The sequence below is a fragment of the Ogataea haglerorum genome (genome assembly GCF_019207285.1).
Source record: "Ogataea haglerorum isolate 81-453-3 chromosome Unknown 81-453-3_NODE_7_length_556738_cov_96.333754, whole genome shotgun sequence".
Classification (NCBI taxonomy): domain Eukaryota; kingdom Fungi; phylum Ascomycota; class Pichiomycetes; order Pichiales; family Pichiaceae; genus Ogataea; species Ogataea haglerorum.
In genome coordinates, this window is record NW_025065157.1 from 265,311 (window position 1) to 281,876 (window position 16,566).

At 54.4% G+C, this 16,566-nt stretch overlaps 11 protein-coding genes across 11 annotated transcripts; 2 read left to right on the plus strand and 9 right to left on the minus strand.

The window, feature by feature from the left end:
- Nucleotides 1-27: 27 nt before the first annotated feature.
- Nucleotides 28-933, minus strand: KL911_002825 (uncharacterized protein; the record flags this gene model as incomplete). Its single annotated transcript, XM_043197937.1, has 1 exon — nt 28-933. The coding sequence occupies one exon, from the start codon at nt 931-933 to the stop codon at nt 28-30; it is 906 nt and encodes a 301-aa protein (XP_043054423.1).
- A 969-nt stretch (nt 934-1,902) lies between these two features.
- KL911_002826 (uncharacterized protein) lies at nt 1,903-2,505 on the minus strand (the record flags this gene model as incomplete). Its single annotated transcript, XM_043197938.1, has 1 exon — nt 1,903-2,505. The coding sequence occupies one exon, from the start codon at nt 2,503-2,505 to the stop codon at nt 1,903-1,905; it is 603 nt and encodes a 200-aa protein (XP_043054424.1).
- Nucleotides 2,506-2,821: 316 nt separating this feature from the next.
- KL911_002827 (uncharacterized protein) lies at nt 2,822-3,251 on the minus strand (the record flags this gene model as incomplete). The annotated part of the gene is made up of 2 exons (XM_043197939.1): nt 2,822-3,004; nt 3,075-3,251. 2 exons carry the CDS (start codon nt 3,249-3,251, stop codon nt 2,822-2,824), a joined length of 360 nt encoding a protein of 119 aa, XP_043054425.1.
- A 64-nt stretch (nt 3,252-3,315) lies between these two features.
- On the minus strand, nt 3,316-4,047 carry KL911_002828 (uncharacterized protein; the record flags this gene model as incomplete). The annotated part of the gene is made up of 1 exon (XM_043197940.1): nt 3,316-4,047. One exon carries the CDS (start codon nt 4,045-4,047, stop codon nt 3,316-3,318), a length of 732 nt encoding a protein of 243 aa, XP_043054426.1.
- A 283-nt stretch (nt 4,048-4,330) lies between these two features.
- KL911_002829 (uncharacterized protein) lies at nt 4,331-7,687 on the minus strand (the record flags this gene model as incomplete). The annotated part of the gene is made up of 1 exon (XM_043197941.1): nt 4,331-7,687. The coding sequence occupies one exon, from the start codon at nt 7,685-7,687 to the stop codon at nt 4,331-4,333; it is 3,357 nt and encodes a 1,118-aa protein (XP_043054427.1).
- A 237-nt stretch (nt 7,688-7,924) lies between these two features.
- KL911_002830 (uncharacterized protein) lies at nt 7,925-8,173 on the minus strand (the record flags this gene model as incomplete). Its single annotated transcript, XM_043197943.1, has 1 exon — nt 7,925-8,173. The coding sequence occupies one exon, from the start codon at nt 8,171-8,173 to the stop codon at nt 7,925-7,927; it is 249 nt and encodes an 82-aa protein (XP_043054428.1).
- Nucleotides 8,174-8,444: 271 nt separating this feature from the next.
- On the plus strand, nt 8,445-10,466 carry KL911_002831 (uncharacterized protein; the record flags this gene model as incomplete). The annotated part of the gene is made up of 1 exon (XM_043197944.1): nt 8,445-10,466. The coding sequence occupies one exon, from the start codon at nt 8,445-8,447 to the stop codon at nt 10,464-10,466; it is 2,022 nt and encodes a 673-aa protein (XP_043054429.1).
- Nucleotides 10,467-10,569: 103 nt separating this feature from the next.
- KL911_002832 (uncharacterized protein) lies at nt 10,570-11,370 on the plus strand (the record flags this gene model as incomplete). Its single annotated transcript, XM_043197945.1, has 1 exon — nt 10,570-11,370. One exon carries the CDS (start codon nt 10,570-10,572, stop codon nt 11,368-11,370), a length of 801 nt encoding a protein of 266 aa, XP_043054430.1.
- Nucleotides 11,371-11,411: 41 nt separating this feature from the next.
- On the minus strand, nt 11,412-12,376 carry KL911_002833 (uncharacterized protein; the record flags this gene model as incomplete). Its single annotated transcript, XM_043197946.1, has 2 exons — nt 11,412-12,032; nt 12,371-12,376. 2 exons carry the CDS (start codon nt 12,374-12,376, stop codon nt 11,412-11,414), a joined length of 627 nt encoding a protein of 208 aa, XP_043054431.1.
- A 151-nt stretch (nt 12,377-12,527) lies between these two features.
- KL911_002834 (uncharacterized protein) lies at nt 12,528-14,342 on the minus strand (the record flags this gene model as incomplete). Its single annotated transcript, XM_043197947.1, has 1 exon — nt 12,528-14,342. The coding sequence occupies one exon, from the start codon at nt 14,340-14,342 to the stop codon at nt 12,528-12,530; it is 1,815 nt and encodes a 604-aa protein (XP_043054432.1).
- A 52-nt stretch (nt 14,343-14,394) lies between these two features.
- Nucleotides 14,395-16,416, minus strand: KL911_002835 (uncharacterized protein; the record flags this gene model as incomplete). The annotated part of the gene is made up of 1 exon (XM_043197948.1): nt 14,395-16,416. The coding sequence occupies one exon, from the start codon at nt 16,414-16,416 to the stop codon at nt 14,395-14,397; it is 2,022 nt and encodes a 673-aa protein (XP_043054433.1).
- Nucleotides 16,417-16,566: the final 150 nt, after the last annotated feature.

Below are 16,566 nucleotides of genomic sequence, written 5' to 3' on the forward strand. Positions count from 1 at the left end.
ACAAGCAAAGAACACTCATCCCAGCACTTATTTGAACTTCTTACCGAGCAAGATCATTTGCAGCTGGTCGTACATGGAGATGACACCAGCAGAGGCAACACCTCTCAAGATGTTAGCACCGCAACCCTTGAACAGAGATCTGATACCCTCAGCAGCAACAATCTTGGTGAAAGCATCGAAAGCGCCCTTGTACTTAACGGCTTGACCGGAGGTCATCATCATTCTTCTTCTGACAGTGTCCAATGGGTAGGAAGCAGTAGAAGCAGCGGTGGTGACAGTCCAACCCAGGAGGAAAGAGGCAAGGAAGTTACCCTCAAGAGGGCCGACCAGGACAACAGGCTTAAGAGAGTCGTAGAGACCGAAGTAGAGACCTCTGTAGACAACAATACCAACGACAGATGGCAGGAAACCTCTGTAAAGACCAGCAATACCGTCGGATGCAAGAGTCTTTCTGTAGACATCGATCAAACCGTTGAATTGTCTCTCACCTCCCTTAGCGGACTTGGCGTCGTTGGCCAATCTGGTTCTGGCGAAGTCCAAAGAGTAGACGAACAGCAAGGAGGTGGCACCAGCAAGACCACCGGAAGCCAAGTTACCGGCAAACCATTTCCAGTAGCCCTCCTCCTTCTTGAAACCGAACATCTTCTTGAACTTGTCCTTGAAAGCAAAGTTCAAGGCCTGAGTTGGGAAGTATCTGATGACGTTGGCGGTGTTACCCTTCCAGAACGAGATAAGACCCTCTTCAGCCAGGGTTCTCTTGAAACATTCACCGATACCGGTGTATCTTCTGGAAAGTCTACCTTGCTTGATCATTTCGTCCTGGTTTTGGATCAAAAGCTTGACTCTCTCGATTGGAGCGGCACCGGTCTTGGCGACGGCGGCGGAGACACCACCCATCATGAAGTCGACGAAGAAAGAGGATTGGTCAGACATTTTCAATTAATTGATTCTACGGAAATCTTAAAAAGAAAAACTGTTGCAAAGAGGATTCGTTCAAATTTAAATACTTGTCAATTTTTTCGAAATCAATTTCGCATTTTTTTTTTCGGTGCAAAAAGATCGTTTGATTGGTTGGTGAATCCGGTTTGTATCGGAAATATACAGGAAACGGCAGGGTAACCCGTTCCTTTTTCAGACCGCGTCGCACCTAGAACCTGCATCCTAAACTACAAACATTCCGTGCCGAAGGCAACCTTCCAGTTTCTGAGACTCTAAATCTCATACTTGCCGCTGCTAGGGTGAGAAGCGGCCACTTTCTCGTCTTCCACCACCGTTTATTACGCTTTCTCCAGCTATTCACCGCCAAAAAAATAAAAAAGAACTTTTCACAAGTTCACTGCTAAATCAACTTCAACGTCGCCCCGGGCCGCAAAACAACGGCCATTCTGTCCGGAGCCATGAACAATCGCTATGCCTGCGGTGGTTCTGCTCCTGGGCAAGATCCTTGCGTGATTGACCTCTTGGGTGTTTGTACTACGAAACAATTGCCTTATTCACGGCGCGGTTGCAATGAGCTGGCCGTGATCATGACTTAGGATGCCACTCGCTTGCGATTTTCAATGGCAGCGTTGAATGTGTGAGCTTGTCTTTCGAAGGAGGCATTCACACGACGTGTTTTCGTGCATCCTCAGTAGCTCGGTAGAAGAGCCCTCCCCTGATAACAACGGTTAGGTTCCGGTGTAGATTTTCGCGCATAGCCAATCCGGTTCCCGGCGGATACATTTTTCAAAGCTGGACTAGAGCGGAAACGGAAACGCAAGGAAAAAAATTAACAATCTTATTTCGCGAACTTGCGGCCGGTTGGTCCCGACCTGGAAAAAGAACCAAGTCCGACAAACCCGGTGTAGAGGTGTGAAAATTCTACTCTCGTCATATGAAACCCTATTATTTAGCTGTACACAATCAGTAACCAAGAGCAGCAAGCTTGGCAGAGGCCTCAGAGGCAGCAACAGCAGACTTGGCAGCAGTGACCTTTCTAAGTTGAGCCTTCTTCTTAGCGTAGTACTCTGCAGATCTGACCTTACGCTTCTCTTCAAGAGCATCGACGACGGACTCGTATTTCCATCCAACAGAGGAAGAAAGCTTGCCCAAAGTGGTGTACTTTCTGCCTGGCTTCAATCTTAAGACTCTCAGGGCCTGAGGAACAACAACTCTCTTCTTCTTGTCGTATGGAGGTGGAACACCTTCGAACACCTTCAATCTCTCCAGAGCGGCCTTACCTCTGGCGGTCTTGTGGGCAATCATACCTCTGACAGCCTTGTAAAGAATTCTAGATGGGGCTCTGAAGTGGAAAGGTCCTCTGTTGGCGTTGAATCTGGTTCTCTTTCTCAGGTAGTCGTGGTACTTCAACTTGTTTCTGAAGAATTCACCAGAGATGTTGAGAGCCTCACATCTCACAACGACGATCTTCTGGCCGTTGAGAAGCTCCTTGGCGATAGTGGAGGCCAATCTGCCCAACAAGTGTCCTTTTCCGTCAATGACAACAACCTTCTCAAAAGAGCTCATCTTGCTTTCTTGAAGTTTTCACACTAATTTTTTATCTTTATTTTTCATCCTACAAAACCACGCCCGACACCACCGCAGTCACAAACTGTCTTCCTGTCTAGCACATCCCTACACCTCCTACCAGCAAGCTTCTATCTCGCAGTCGTACAGCGTGCGCACGAACTGCTCGATCGGCCGCGACTGGAACTGCGCTCCGCGCTCTCTCTCCACAAACTGCATGTTAGGCTATTTTTCGCGTTACTTACCACCGTCGAGCACCCTGCTTTGTAGGCCCTTTCGCGTAGCTTCCTCATAAGCCTTACTACGCTAGCACTTGCTACCGGTCAGTAAAAGTCGAAAAATACGCACCTCCCGTGTAGTTTTTCGCAAACTCAAGATTAAAGAGTCCGCGTATGTCCTCAATCACTAGCAGATCCACATCTGCTAGCGATTGGTCAAGCAGCGCAGCAAGATTCAGACACCGCTCGATTCGCACCTTTGACAGCACGCTGTCGTCGAACTGTGCCCGCAGTTTGGCCACCATGCCAACGTCGAACGCGTGGATCGTCGTCAGATGCAGAGCTGAGCACCCTGTACGCGCTATCCGGTCCAGATAGTACGAGACGACAAACTGCGGTTAGCGCGCGATTTTTCGGCCTACTCACCTCCAGCGGGGCCACTGCACCGGGCCGTCTGTCTTCCGCCTCGTGCACATAGCACACGGCGTTTTGCAGCAGAGAATCCAGCTCCTGCCGCGAAATCGCCATCGTTGTTTATTCGTGCCAAATACACAGAAATACGGGGTATATACAATCCGGTGTAGGGGTGGAACTACACAATTAGACAGCAACCGGATTTCGAAGTCTCGGCCGCGGAGGCTGGAGGGAGAGAGGTGCGGTGGGCTGCGTGGCGAGCGTCAGTCTGTGTGAGGGTGTTTGGTTTGGCAGCGATGTCCTCCGCAGGGTTGGTGTTTGTGTGTGTTTTCGACAAGTCAGATAGTTCTTGGGCACCGCTATTGGCTGCGTCGGAGGCGCGTGGCGTGCCAGCCGTCTCGGGGCCGTCCTCCGTGGCCGTCCTGGTGATGGAGGGTCTTGCGTGGCGCACGAATGCAGGAACAGGAGTGTTTGAGTGCGGTCCACGTTTCTTGCTGCTGCGTTGGCCGTTCCGTGCGTTGGGGCCTATTTTCAGTTCCAGCTTGCGCTCCTTTGATGAAGACGACAGCTGGTCCTTCGGCTTCACAAGGAGATGCATTATCGGCGAAAGATCCAACTTGAGAGCCTCCAGATACTCGTTTGGGTCTAATCGACTGCCTAGATGCAATAGCTGGATTTGTTCTTCTATAGTGGGGGGCTGGATAGCGTTGTCGGCTTCTAGGCCTTTCCTGATGCCAGAATTCGATAGAAGGGTCCAGTTCCTGAAAAGATAAGCTCTGAGATCACCGACCCGGAGGGCCTGCGGTTCGCCTCCAAGTCCACAAGAGGCCACAAAGTTGTTGTCCAGAAGTAGATCGACCCGCGTGCCGTCTATGAACAAAAGCTCTACCGTGTTGTTCAAAAAGGACATAGATAACAAACCGGAGATAAAGCAAATTCTTCTATCTTATTTATTAAATGTGCCTCGCGCAATCCTAAACCAGGGTCGAGCGGTACGTTATCTAGGCGGCTCACGTAAAATACCGCGTAACAGCATACATGGCCGAGTGGTCCAAGGCGGTAGACTCAAGTTCTATTCTCAGTGATGGGACGCAGGTTCGAACCCTGCTGTATGCACGCGTATTTTTTTGCTCTTAATTTATGTCGTAGACCTTCATTAAATTATACTGAGATAGCTAATAACATCTTCATAACTATAGATTAAGCCTCGAAAGGATCTCCCCAGCAAGCGACTTATACAGCCACGTGTTACCCGAGATCTTCTTGAACTGCACGCCGTAAAGGCCAACCAGGGGAACCTTGACAATATGGATCTCGAACTTCAAAGGACTCTTGCTGGCAGAAACCTTTTCCGAGTGTCGATTGGTGTCGATCGCCGGGGCGTTGGCAACAGAAGGCGATCTTGGCTTGTTCTCTTGTTCCAGCCGACTCGAAACGAGCATGTCGGAACCTCCGTACGGCTCTTCAAAGGTGATCGACTCAGAACTATCCACGGAGCTCCTACGATTAACGTTGGCAGGTGCAGGAGTCGTAGGATACGTAACGTCCTGGTTGTTCGAGACGTTTGTGGAAAGCGAGAGTTTTTCTTTTTGTTTCCTGTGACCGCCTAGCACGGCATTACCAAGCGAGAACTTGCGTCTGTGGCCATTCTTTGATGAGGCTGAAGCGTTGGAGATCGCCGACACGGCGCGCTCAGCAACGTTTTCGATGTCGTGCTCGTCATGGGTTTGACGATGCTTTTCTCCAGAACTCGAAGACGACAGGGACGATCTTTTGATGTACTGTTTGGACGGAGTATCTTCGGAGCTCACCTCGTCAAGCTCGACGGCTGTGTGCGCCCTGCTTTCGTCTCCCTCCTTTTCAGGCTTTTCAGCCTTCTTTGCTCGGTCGCCAAAAGACACAATTGATGGATAGTGGACACAGACAAATCCGCCCTTCACCTCAGTGAATTTCACACCAAGCTGCGGCAGAACGCTGATGATATCGTACCTGATAATAGGCAATGGCTTGGTGGACGTGGTCTGAACAGAAAAGAACCCTTTCAGGAACAGCGTGCGCGGGTACTCGATGGACGGCATAGATCCTGGAGGAGCGTGCTCAAATTGAGAAATGATAGCGTCGTCCGAAAGCCTTCTGTTTGGCTTAGTACAGTCATCCTCAAAGGTGACTTCGTCCATATCCACAGGATCAAAGAAGCCATCGTCTGCCATGTTAGACGGCAGTCCAAGCTGTGGAACAGGCGGTGCGTCTGGGGCAATAGTATAGTTGTTGCTCTTAGGAATGTTGAGGGAGTTCTTCCTTGCGTGACCCAGAGACTTGGCTCTGGCTGTAGGATGGTACCTCGTTGGTAATGCAGATGCGTTCGTAGACGGTAGCTTTTGTTTCGTAGCCTGGTCAACGGCCTCCATTTGCGCAGCCTTGACGTCTGACGAGGTATATGCGGAGGTCGCTCTTTGGTGGTGCTGCATCTGCTGCTTCGACGATACTGGCAATGGAGGAAACTGCGACTGCTGTTTCTCCTTGCTGGTAATCTTCATGCTTCCAACCCTACGCACCACATCGTTCTGTCTGGAAGCAAACCTGGAGCCCCGCAGCTCTGAATTGTCCTCCACAGGAGACAGCTCTTCCGGAGCATACTCGTTCTTGGGCTTCTTGCCGCTGAATTTTCTGAACAGGTTATTGGTAAATCCGGATTGAGGATCGCCTTGTTGCTGGACAGGACTGAATACAGGGCTCGCAGACACCTCGTGGCTGACAACACGATTACGCTGGATTTGGGAAGCTGGTCCCACACTCGACTGTTGATGAGGAGACGTGTATGCTGCTTGTGGGAAGGTCAAGACTGGGGTGGTAGCATTCGGCTCCTGCGAAGGCGGCAATACCTGTGTCTGTTGAGTTTCCGATGAAGTAACCGGCTGGGCTGATCTTCCATACTTGTCCTCCTTGACTTTCTTTCTTCTCAGCATCTCGTCAACAAGATGATATATGGATATTAAAGGGTGATATGCAATGGTGGGGTCAGGAAGCGTAGGATCGTACTTCGACAGGTCCTCCTGAGTATTTTTAATGTACCAATTCCTGGTGGCCAGTTGGTATGCGTCGGACTGCAGAATCTCTGTCAGCTCTCTAATGACATTCTCCTCGGTTCCCAGCTCATAGTTAACGATGGTGCTGATCACCTCTGGATCTAAAGGCAACTCAATCGGAATCCTGTGAGGAAGATAATTCGAAGGAGCGCTTTCGAATCCCTTGACCATCCACGGATGGTTCATGACTTCCTTCAGTGTTGCTCTTCTTGTCGGATCAACGACCAGCATGCGAGACATTAGAGATACGCACTCCTTGGATAAGCCGTCTGGGTACTCCACGTTGCCACGTTTGATTTTTTCGTGAAGCGCACTAACGCTCTGGTCGTCAAATGGGACCTTGCCGCAGACGAGCACGTAGAGGACCACACCAAAAGACCACACATCGACTTCCGGGCCGATATACGGATGCGCAGAAAGGAGTTCGGGTGCCGCGAAGTAAAGCGAACCGCAATATGTTTTCAGGAGGTTGCGGCTGTCAAACATGTTGGAAAGACCAAAATCGATGATTTTTATGTCTCCGTTCTTGCTGATCATGATGTTCTCAATCTTCAGATCTCTATGGACAATGTTGTTGGAGTGGCAGTAATCCAGTGCCGACGCAATACCCCGGCAGAACTTTCTAGCCTGTCGTTCTTTGATTGAGCCGTGCGACACGATGTAGTCCAGCATCTGTCCTCCTGACACGTACTCAAAAAGCATGTAGTAGTGGTTAGTCATTGAAAACATCTCGTAGAGCCGGCAAATGTAAGGATGGTAGATGATTCTACCGAGCGCGCCTTCCTTGATCGTTCTTCTATCTCTGGCAAGTTCCTTCTCGTACTCCTTGCGTCGTTTCGCCAACTCGTTTGGATCAGAAGTTGGCGGATCATTCATATGCTGTCTCTGCCATATTTTCGCTGCCCGAGGCACCACTTTCACGGCGCAGATCTCATTAGTGACTCTATGTCTGGCCAATTTCACCTTTCCCATGGATCCGGCGCCGATCGTTTTGGCAAAATCCCAATCGCCGATAGACTTCCGGTGGAACTGCGGCTGCTGCTGTTGCGACGTGTGTCTTGAGCCAGACTTGGACGGCTGTCTTTTCGGCGTGCTTGGTGTTGCTGTTGCCGGCGTCTGGTTAAACTCCATGCCTGGCATCAGCCTCGGTTGCTGCTCTGCGCCCCCTGCGCCGGGCATATTTTGCTGTTGCGGTGTTGTCAACGAGAGTCTCCGGGCCACATTCTTGGTCTGTACAAAGGGGTCAAGCGCATCGTCTGCGAGATTCGCAGTGTTGCTCGTGCTTCGCAACATTCTCGGAGTCGCAGGGGCAGCGTTCGGAATATAATTAGTCTCCTTCTTAAGAGATCCAGATCGGGACACGGCATGTTGTCTTACCTTCGGTAGCGCCATGCTGTTCTGCTCCTGCTCCGGCCAGGGCCGATCAAGCCGTTGTCCTGGCGTGTTCGGATCCCTCTGGGACATTTTGGCACTCAATTGAATTAATTTACTCCAATCAGAACACAAGCTTTACTAGAACCTTGAATCAGTGGAGGCTTAGAGCAAAAATCGGACGATGACTGCGCTTGTAAATTCGGTAGCGGGTCGGTGGGCGAGATTCGCAAAATGCGCACAATTCAGGGGAACCCAGTTCGAACTCGACGGATGTGCACTCGAATGGCAATCAAGTATTGCCTTGTTTCGCACCTACAGAGAGATTTTTTATCTCTGGTTCTGGCTGGCCTCAAGAGACACGCCCTTGCACCGCCACAAGACCGGGTAACTCTCGTCGAGACCCAGCGGTGGCGAGATTGGCGAGCGCAGGCGACGACGCCTTCCTGAAGGACGCGCAGACCACTGTCGAGGTGGCGAGCTGCGCTTAAAAGTGCACCTGGCAGCACAGGCGCCGTCTCGCCATGACCCCCGTCCGGTAGTCCGACATCCTTGCACCGGCTCAACAAGTCGTACCATCGTTTAGCACAACGCCGGGAGCATGGAGCCAGGCACACCGGGGGCTGCCGAATCAGGCCCCGCAAAATGCTAATCAGGGACGGGATGGCAAAAAACACCCGCACATGCCCGGTGATTCCTCTTTGCCGACCCGCGTCACTCTCGCGACTTGGTATTTAACCCGGGCAATCGCAAATTTCTGCCATTTCGCGGCCCCAACAATTGTCGATTTTTTCCGGAGGGACACTTTGGGTTCAATTTTTCTCGTTTGACCTATACCTTAATTACAAGCATGACCCAAGAGCAGGTTCATTCAGTGGTTCACGAGGCCAACAATGTCAAAGCGCGGGCCACTCCGCAGGCATTTTTCGACAAGCAGCCGGCGCGGTCTCTGTCTTCTTTGGAGGAGTACAAGGCCATGTACAAGCAGTCGATCGAAGATCCAGAGGGCTTTTTCGGGCCGTTGGCCAGGCAGTATCTTGACTGGGACAAGGACTTCAAGGTTGTCAAGTCTGGCTCGCTCGCCAATGGCGATGTGGCGTGGTTTTTGGGTGGAGAGCTGAACGCGTGCTACAACTGTGTTGATAGACACGCTTTTGCCAATCCAGACAAGACTGCCATCATTTTCGAGGCCGACAACGAGGAGCAGAGCCGCAAGCTCACGTACGGCGAGCTTCTGAACCAGGTCTCGCAGGTTGCAGGCGTTTTGAAGAGCTGGGGCATCCAAAAGGGTGACACTGTAGCTATCTACCTGCCGATGACCCCCGAGGCATTGATTGCGATGTTGGCTGTGGTGCGTCTCGGAGCGATCCACTCGGTCATCTTTGCCGGTTTTTCGGCGGGATCCATCAGAGACAGAGTCAGCGACGCCGGCTGCAAGGCCGTGATTACCTGCGACGAAGGTAAAAGAGGTGGCAAGATCATCAACACCAAAAAAATCGTGGACGAGGGGCTTAAAGAGTGTCGAACCGTCGAGAAGGTGCTTGTCTACAAGCGGACGGGCTCCGACGTGCCAATGAAGGAAGGAAGAGACTTTTTCTGGGACGAAGAGTGCGACAAATTCCCCAAGTACTGTCCTCCGGTGCCGGTGAACTCTGAGGACCCGCTGTTCATGCTGTATACTTCTGGATCCACTGGTGCTCCCAAGGGTGTTGTCCACTGCACGGGCGGGTTCCTGCTGGGCGCTCTCCTGACCACCAAGTACGTGTTTGACGTTCAGTCGCAGGACGTTCTTTTCACCGCCGGTGACGTCGGCTGGATCACCGGCCACTCGTACGCGTTGTACGGCCCCTTGTCCATCGGCGCGGCCACCATTGTCTTCGAGGGAACTCCAGCCTACCCAGACTACGGCCGGTTCTGGAAGATTGTCGAGAAACACCGTGCTACCCACTTCTACGTTGCTCCAACTGCCCTGAGACTGCTCAAGAAGTCGGGCGAGGCCGAGATCGAGAAATACGACCTGTCGTCTTTGCGCACGTTGGGCTCTGTCGGCGAGCCAATCGCAGCAGAGATCTGGGAGTGGTACGACCAGAAGATCGGCAAGAGTCTGTGCCACATCTCCGACACGTATTGGCAGACCGAGTCGGGGTCCCACTTGATCGCACCACTGGCAGGTGCCGTTCCTACCAAGCCCGGTGCAGCCACCCTGCCTTTCTTCGGCGTGGACGCCGTCATCATCGACCCTGTCACCGGGAAGGTCCTGGAAGGAAACGATGTTGAGGGAGTGCTGGCCGTCAGATCCAGCTGGCCATCTCTCGCAAGAACCGTCTACAAGAACCACCACCGGTACGTGGAAACCTATCTCAAGCCGTACCCAGGATTCTACTTCACGGGAGACGGCGCTGGAAGAGACCACGACGGCTATTATTGGATCAGAGGAAGAGTCGACGACGTCGTCAACGTCTCGGGCCACAGACTGTCCACGTCCGAGATCGAGTCGGTTCTGCTGGAGAACGCCCACGTCAGCGAGGCCGCCGTCGTTGGAATCAACGACGACCTCACCGGCCAGGCCGTCATTGCATTTGTGCAGCTGAAGAACGAGTCCGAGACAGACGACGCGGAGGCGCTCACCGCCCTGAGAAAATCGCTCGTGGTGCACGTCAGAAGCATAATCGGGCCGTTCGCGGCTCCAAAGAGCATCATTGTCGTTCCGGACCTGCCAAAGACCCGGTCTGGCAAGATCATGAGAAGAGTGCTCCGGAAGGTGTGTTCCGGCGAGGCCAAGGGTCTTGGCGACCTGAGCACGCTGTCGAACCCGCAGTCCGTGGAGACCATCATCAAGAACGTGGAGGAGCAGTTTGGTGTCAAGAACTGAAAGCCGTGCACAAAGGCACGGGACAGTGTGTAGAATACAGGTGAATAATAAATTTGACACCCATACACTGGTTTTTTTCTTGGTTTTATTTTATTTGTGGCAAATGTCGTTGGAACAACTCACCTCCCAACTATCCAAGAGCTTTGCGGCGAACAACTACGCGGAGTGTTTGAAGCTGCTTCCGCAGATCAAGCTGCTTCTTGTAGAACAGAACCTGCTTGTTCCGTCGCTCACGACGGCCGCGAACCCGAGCGATCTGGCCATCACACGTTCCATCTTGGAGATCGGCGCGCTGGCGGCGATCAATTCCGAAGACCTCAATGCGTTCTCCAGCTACATCACGCTGCTCAAGCCCTTCTACGACCTCACCAACCTGCCAGACTCGCCCAACAAAAACAAGCTGCTCAGCTTGTATCTATTGCTGCTTCTCACACAGGGAGACCTTGCCCTGTTCCACATCGAGCTCGAGCGGCTGGCAAACTTTGGTCTCTCGGTGGCCGAGCTGGAAAAAGATCAGTATTTTGCCATTCCGATCAAGTTCGAGAAATGGATCATCGACGGCGACTTCTACAAGGTGTACGAGCTGCTGAGCTCCAAACACAGCTTCCCGTGCAAAGAGTTCAACCTGTTTGAGAAAGAGCTGCTCGACTCCATTCGTCTCACCATCGCCACCAACATCGAGTCCAGCTACACTTCTCTGCCGCTGGAGAACTTGAAACTGCTGCTTTTTCTGAAGAGTCTGGACGATGTCAAGTCCTACATAGACCAGATGGGCTGGTTTGTCGATAACAGCGAGGTTCACTTTGACAAGCGCAGCTCTGCGATAGACGACGAGATCAACGACGAAAAGCAAATACTGAAAAACGCCCTCACCTACGCCAAGGAGATGGAGAGCATTGTGTAAAGTAGTAAAATATCTATTATTTAAATATGTTACTTTACTATTTATTTTTTATTTTCCAGCTTATGCTCCTCCCGTTTGTGCTGCTCAAGCTCGCGCAATTGCTCATAGTGTATTTTGCTCCCGCGCCATTCGACACGTCCACACACATCTTCCTGGCAGACTACAGCGCCGACTATGCCGAACTGCCCCAAACGGTGCAATGGTTTGTCTCGAACGTGGCTTCGAAGCTCGTCGCCTGGGACGCCATTTATTTCCTCAAGCTGGCCGCCGATGGGCCCACCTTCGAGCACGAGTACGTGTTTGGCCCGCTGTGGTGGCGCCTGCTTGCGCTGATCCCGTCCGCAAACATCTACTACAAGCTGCTGGGCGGCCTGCTGATCTCGAACATCAGCCATTATCTGAGCTGTGCGGTGCTCTACAAGCTCACCAGACGCTACTTTGACGAGCGGACGGCCCGCAACAGCGCGTATCTCGCGGTGATCCAGCCGTCGGGGGTCTTCAGCACCACCATCTACGCAGAGTCTGCCACTCAGCTTCTGTGCTACACGGCTCTGCTTCTGCGCAGCTACGGCCGGAAATCGCCAAAGTACTTCCTCTCCGGCATCCTTATAGCCATTGCCTTTGGACTGCGCTCCAACTGTCTGCTGTACGGGATCGTGTACCTGTACGACACCGTCGCGGGACAGTCACTGGTGTCGCTGGTCTCCGGCCTGCCTCTTTTTTTTGCGCTCTGTCTGTCGATCTACGTCCCGTACCGCGAGTTCTGCCCCGACAGAGGCGAATGGTGCCACTCGGCCACGCGCTCGCTGGTCTCGTACGCGCAATCGCACTACTGGGGTAACGGCTTTTTGGCGTACTTCAAGGTTGCCAACATCCCGCTGTTCATCATTGCCGCGCCCAGCCTGCTGATCCTGGCAGCGGCGATCTTCCGTCTCCGAGACCAGCGCCGACTGCGCCCAATTCTGCTCACGTCGCTCGTCTACCTCGTCCTCCAGCTTACCTCCATGCACGTCCAGATCGTCAACCGCGTCAGCACGTTCCTGCCGACTCACCTCTGGTTCGTGGCAGCTACGGGAAATAGAAAAATAGCAGCCTTCTGGCTGTTCTGGGTGCTGCTACAGACAGCTCTATTTGCCACGTTCCTGCCGCCGGCCTGATCACTCGACAAGCCGTCCGTAGCTCGTCGGAAACAGGCCCTTGACACCGTCGATCTCGCCCTCTGTCCACCCGGTGCCCGGGTCTTCGGTGACCACGGCCACGCGGTCGCCAACAGCCACGCCAAGCTCGTCGTCGCCCTGCGGCTCATAGTCGTACAATATCTCCATATACTTGACGCGCCGGGCTCCCTTGCGCGGCGCCACTTTCGGGCCCTGCTTCTTGGTCTGCGACACCTGGATGTACGACGTGGGAACGAGGCCCGTCTCGCCCGCTGGCGTCTGCACGCGCGTCCATCCAGAACCCGTGTCCTCCTCCAGCACCTGCAGCTCGTCGCCGGGCATGATGGAGGCCTCGTCCGCGTCGCCCGCCGTGTACGCGTACAGCGCCCTGGCCGGCGGGCCGCTGCTGCCACCACCCGAAAATATGCTGCCGATCTGGCCAAACAGCCGGCCCTTGGTGCTGCCGTGCGTCGTCGTGGTGAGCCTGCTCACCCCGCTGGTGACGGAGTGCACGTCGTCGAGGTCGGGCTCGTTGGCGGTCTTCTTGCGCAAAAAGCCCAGCGTGCGCTTCTTCTTCTTCTCGACCGGCCGCGCCAGCGTCAGGTCTTTGCCGTCCGCCGCCGTCTGGATCGTCTCGACCTCGACCTCGGCCGTGACCCGGTTCGTGTCGTCGTTCGCAAACTTCTGCAGCGCCGCCACGCCCTTGCTCAATAGAAGCTCGTACTTGTAATACTCGTCCTTCGTCTTGACCTTCACCTCTGCAAACGCGTCCTCCATCAGCCTGCGCCGCTCCTCCATGTTCTCCGCGAGCTGCTGCTTCTCCTCGGCGCAGACCCGCTCGTACCGCTCGTACAAGCGCGAGCTCTCGCTCAAAGTCTGCTTCAACACCTCCAGCTCGCGGCTCGTCGTGATCATCGACTCGTCGTCGTGCCAGATGTTCGACGGAACGTAGTAGAAGTCTGCCGGCTCCGTCCAGTTGCCCATGTTGTGCTTCACGAACATCGCCGTGTCCAGCTTCGGCAGGTTCTGCTTCACCATGCGCTCCATGTTCTCCAGACACTTGAGGCCGTTCTCCAGGCTCTGCCGCTCCAGAGCGGTCGCCGTCAGCCACACACCGTTCACCCGGTTCACCCGCGACTCGTTCAGCGCCTGCAGCCCGTCCAGAACCTCGGGCAGGTCCTGGTAGTAGTACTTGTCCTTGAGCCGGTTTGCAACGCTGATCTTGATCAGATAGTTATTTTTCGCCACGTTCATCTCAAACTCCCGCTTCTCGTACTTGTGCTGCACGCGCTCGCCGCTGCTTTTTTCCGTTTTCGACCGCTGGTTCTCCATCGCCTGGCACGCACTGTCGTACTCCTTCTTCGCCTTGTTGACGTCCTCGAAATGCTTGTCTCTCACGGCCTGCAGCTCCTCATCCGCCTGCTTCCATCTCTGCCGGATCGCGTCGTAGCGCGCCTGGATATCCGAGAAAGTTGCCACGACCCGCCTATCGAAATGCTGCGCCAGATCGCTGCGCTCCTTGGCCAGCTGCTCCGTCTGCAAGATGATCTCGGTCCACGCAACCAAACTAGCACATTCCAAAGACCCGGGAGTTATCAGCGGGTCCGGCCCGACGCTCACCGCGGCAGAAACCTTGGCCTTCTTCTTGAACGTCTCCGAACACAGGCTCTTCAGCTTGTCGGCGTACTCGGCCTCAATGACGGCCCGCTGGCGGTAGAACGCCTCCAGGTCGCCGACCCAGTCCAGCCCGGCCTTCACCCACCGCTCCGTCGGCTTGAACGCGTCCTTGAGCTCGTTTCCAATGCTAATCTCCATACTATAGCTGTTATTTTTCAACTGCCAAAATGCCACTTACATAAGCTACTCCTCACACCAGAGCCTGGAGCCGGTGCTGGATTATGGGCCCCATGACAGCGTCGACACGAAGCCCCTCGAGCTCGTCCGAACGGCGGCTCAAGCCGGCCTGGCGCAGCAGATGTGTCGCCGTATACTGCTTCGTGCGCTCTGTCTCCAGGAGCACCGCTGGGTCCTTGCAACTCAGCCCCAGCAGGTCCCCTCTGTCGCACGCCTCGTTCGACACCCACGAGCGCAGACTCGTCCTGAACGTGTGGTGCTCGTGGGTGAGGCGTGTAAGGTACTTAGGATACTCCCGGAGAAGAATCTGGTCCACGTTGTGCGGAACGTAGGCCAGGACACCTTCAAATAGGACAGGTCTCAGCGGAGAAATCTCGTCATGCGTGTAGTAGTGCTCGTCGCGACAGCTGTATAGCTGCGAAAAATCGCGGTGGTCAAGTTCGTTTTGCGAGTAGAGCCGCTGAAGCTCGTCGAGCCGTTTTTTTCTTGTGGGTGGCAGCTGGCCGGGAGTGTTGGCCAGGCTCGTGATGTCGATGTAGAGGCCGGTGGCGGTGTCGATGAGGCGCGCATCAATGGCGTTGTTGCCGTTGCCGCGACTGCGGTCACAGAAATACGGGCTCACGTCCAGCAGGTAGCTCCCTGTGCCGTCGACGTCCACGACAAGCGTCTGGTTGTAGTCACGTGCCAGACGCAGCAGGCTGGCCTGCGTGACCTGGACGTCGAGGTCGAAGTCCCAGTCGAGCACGAGGCCGTTGAACTGGTACCCGAGCAGCGTTCCGTGGGCCAGCCACGTGCGCAGGCCGGCGACGCTCGAGAAACGGAGCCAGGTGGCCACCAGCTTGTGCAGCGTGGCTTTGCGCTCGATCGACGAGAGATTGCGAGCATTGAAGAAGCGCCAGTCGAAATGCGCGCCGTTGATCTTGTTGCTGTAGTTGTCTGCCTCGTAGAAGTACTTGGGCGGGTTTTCGTGGACTTTGTCTGCGGCAACGTCCCAGAAAAAGTCGTTTTCGGAGATAGGCACAGCCCTGCCATCGTCTGGCTGGTCGGTCTTCACACACAGGGCCCGCGACTGCAATATGCCGGCCTTGCAGTGAGAAGAGCTAAAGAGCCGCCGTGCCTCGGCTTTCAATTCTATCCCCGATGGCACGTCCGGCTGTAGCAGACCCTGGCCTGCCATTTTCCGGATAGTATACTCGGCGATCAGCTGGCCCACGGTGGCCCGCGAATGCGGCTCGGTGCCCACAATAGCGGCATTGTGTCTCTGGATAAACAGCACCTTCTCCGGGGGTGGCGCAGCGTCGAGCAGGTAGCTTGCCCCGTGGACGACTCGCGCGTCGACGGCCATCTTGGGGACGTACGGCGCAGCCACCCTCATGGTCGGGTAGTATGACGGCAGCGACAGCATCTGCGTCCCGTCGGCGTCTACACACGACAGCCGCGAGAGCCTGTTCTGGGATCTGAACGTTTTACAGTCGAGGCTGCGGCCGCGGTTGGCAACCATCCACGGCTGGGCCGGACGGAGTCGATCGTCCATATCCACCCAGTCGCGCCAGTGGAACGGGATCGCAAACGGCCGTCCCGTGTCCGGCAGTTTGGCGTCCAGACGCGTTTGCAGCTTGGACAGCCACAGAGCGGCCACCAGGCGCGGGTCGAACGGGTCATCAGGAGACGGGAACGAAGATCTTTCTAGATCTATTTTTTTTTTTAGATCCGGCTGTAGCGTTTCAAGTTGCAGATAATCGGAATCGCCGAGCGGGAGGCGAGCATGCAGATAGACCCAGTCGCTGTACTGGGCTGGCGACCGGGTCAGGATCCACAGGGTAATTGCCAAGAGACAGGCGGCGCAGAGGAGTCTGGAAAACTTGCGATTTAGTCTGGATTTCGAGTATCTCAGCCTAATAGCTATCTCGTCTATGGGAGACCCAAAGGAGGCAGGCGAGTAGGGCGAAAAAGAAGAGACAGACGTCTCAGGGAAGAACAGAGGGCTCGCAAGCTTGGACGGGCCCAGCACAGGAATGATCTCCGACTTCCCCATGGTACACGATGCAGACCAGGAAGCGCTCGGGATAAATTGGCAATTCCGCTCGCCGAATCCAGAGCGCTACGGGTCTCGGCGATAATTAGTAACGAGCTTAAAACCCGAACCTCTGATTGAAATCGAGCGCACCCCCATTGTTAAAATTAA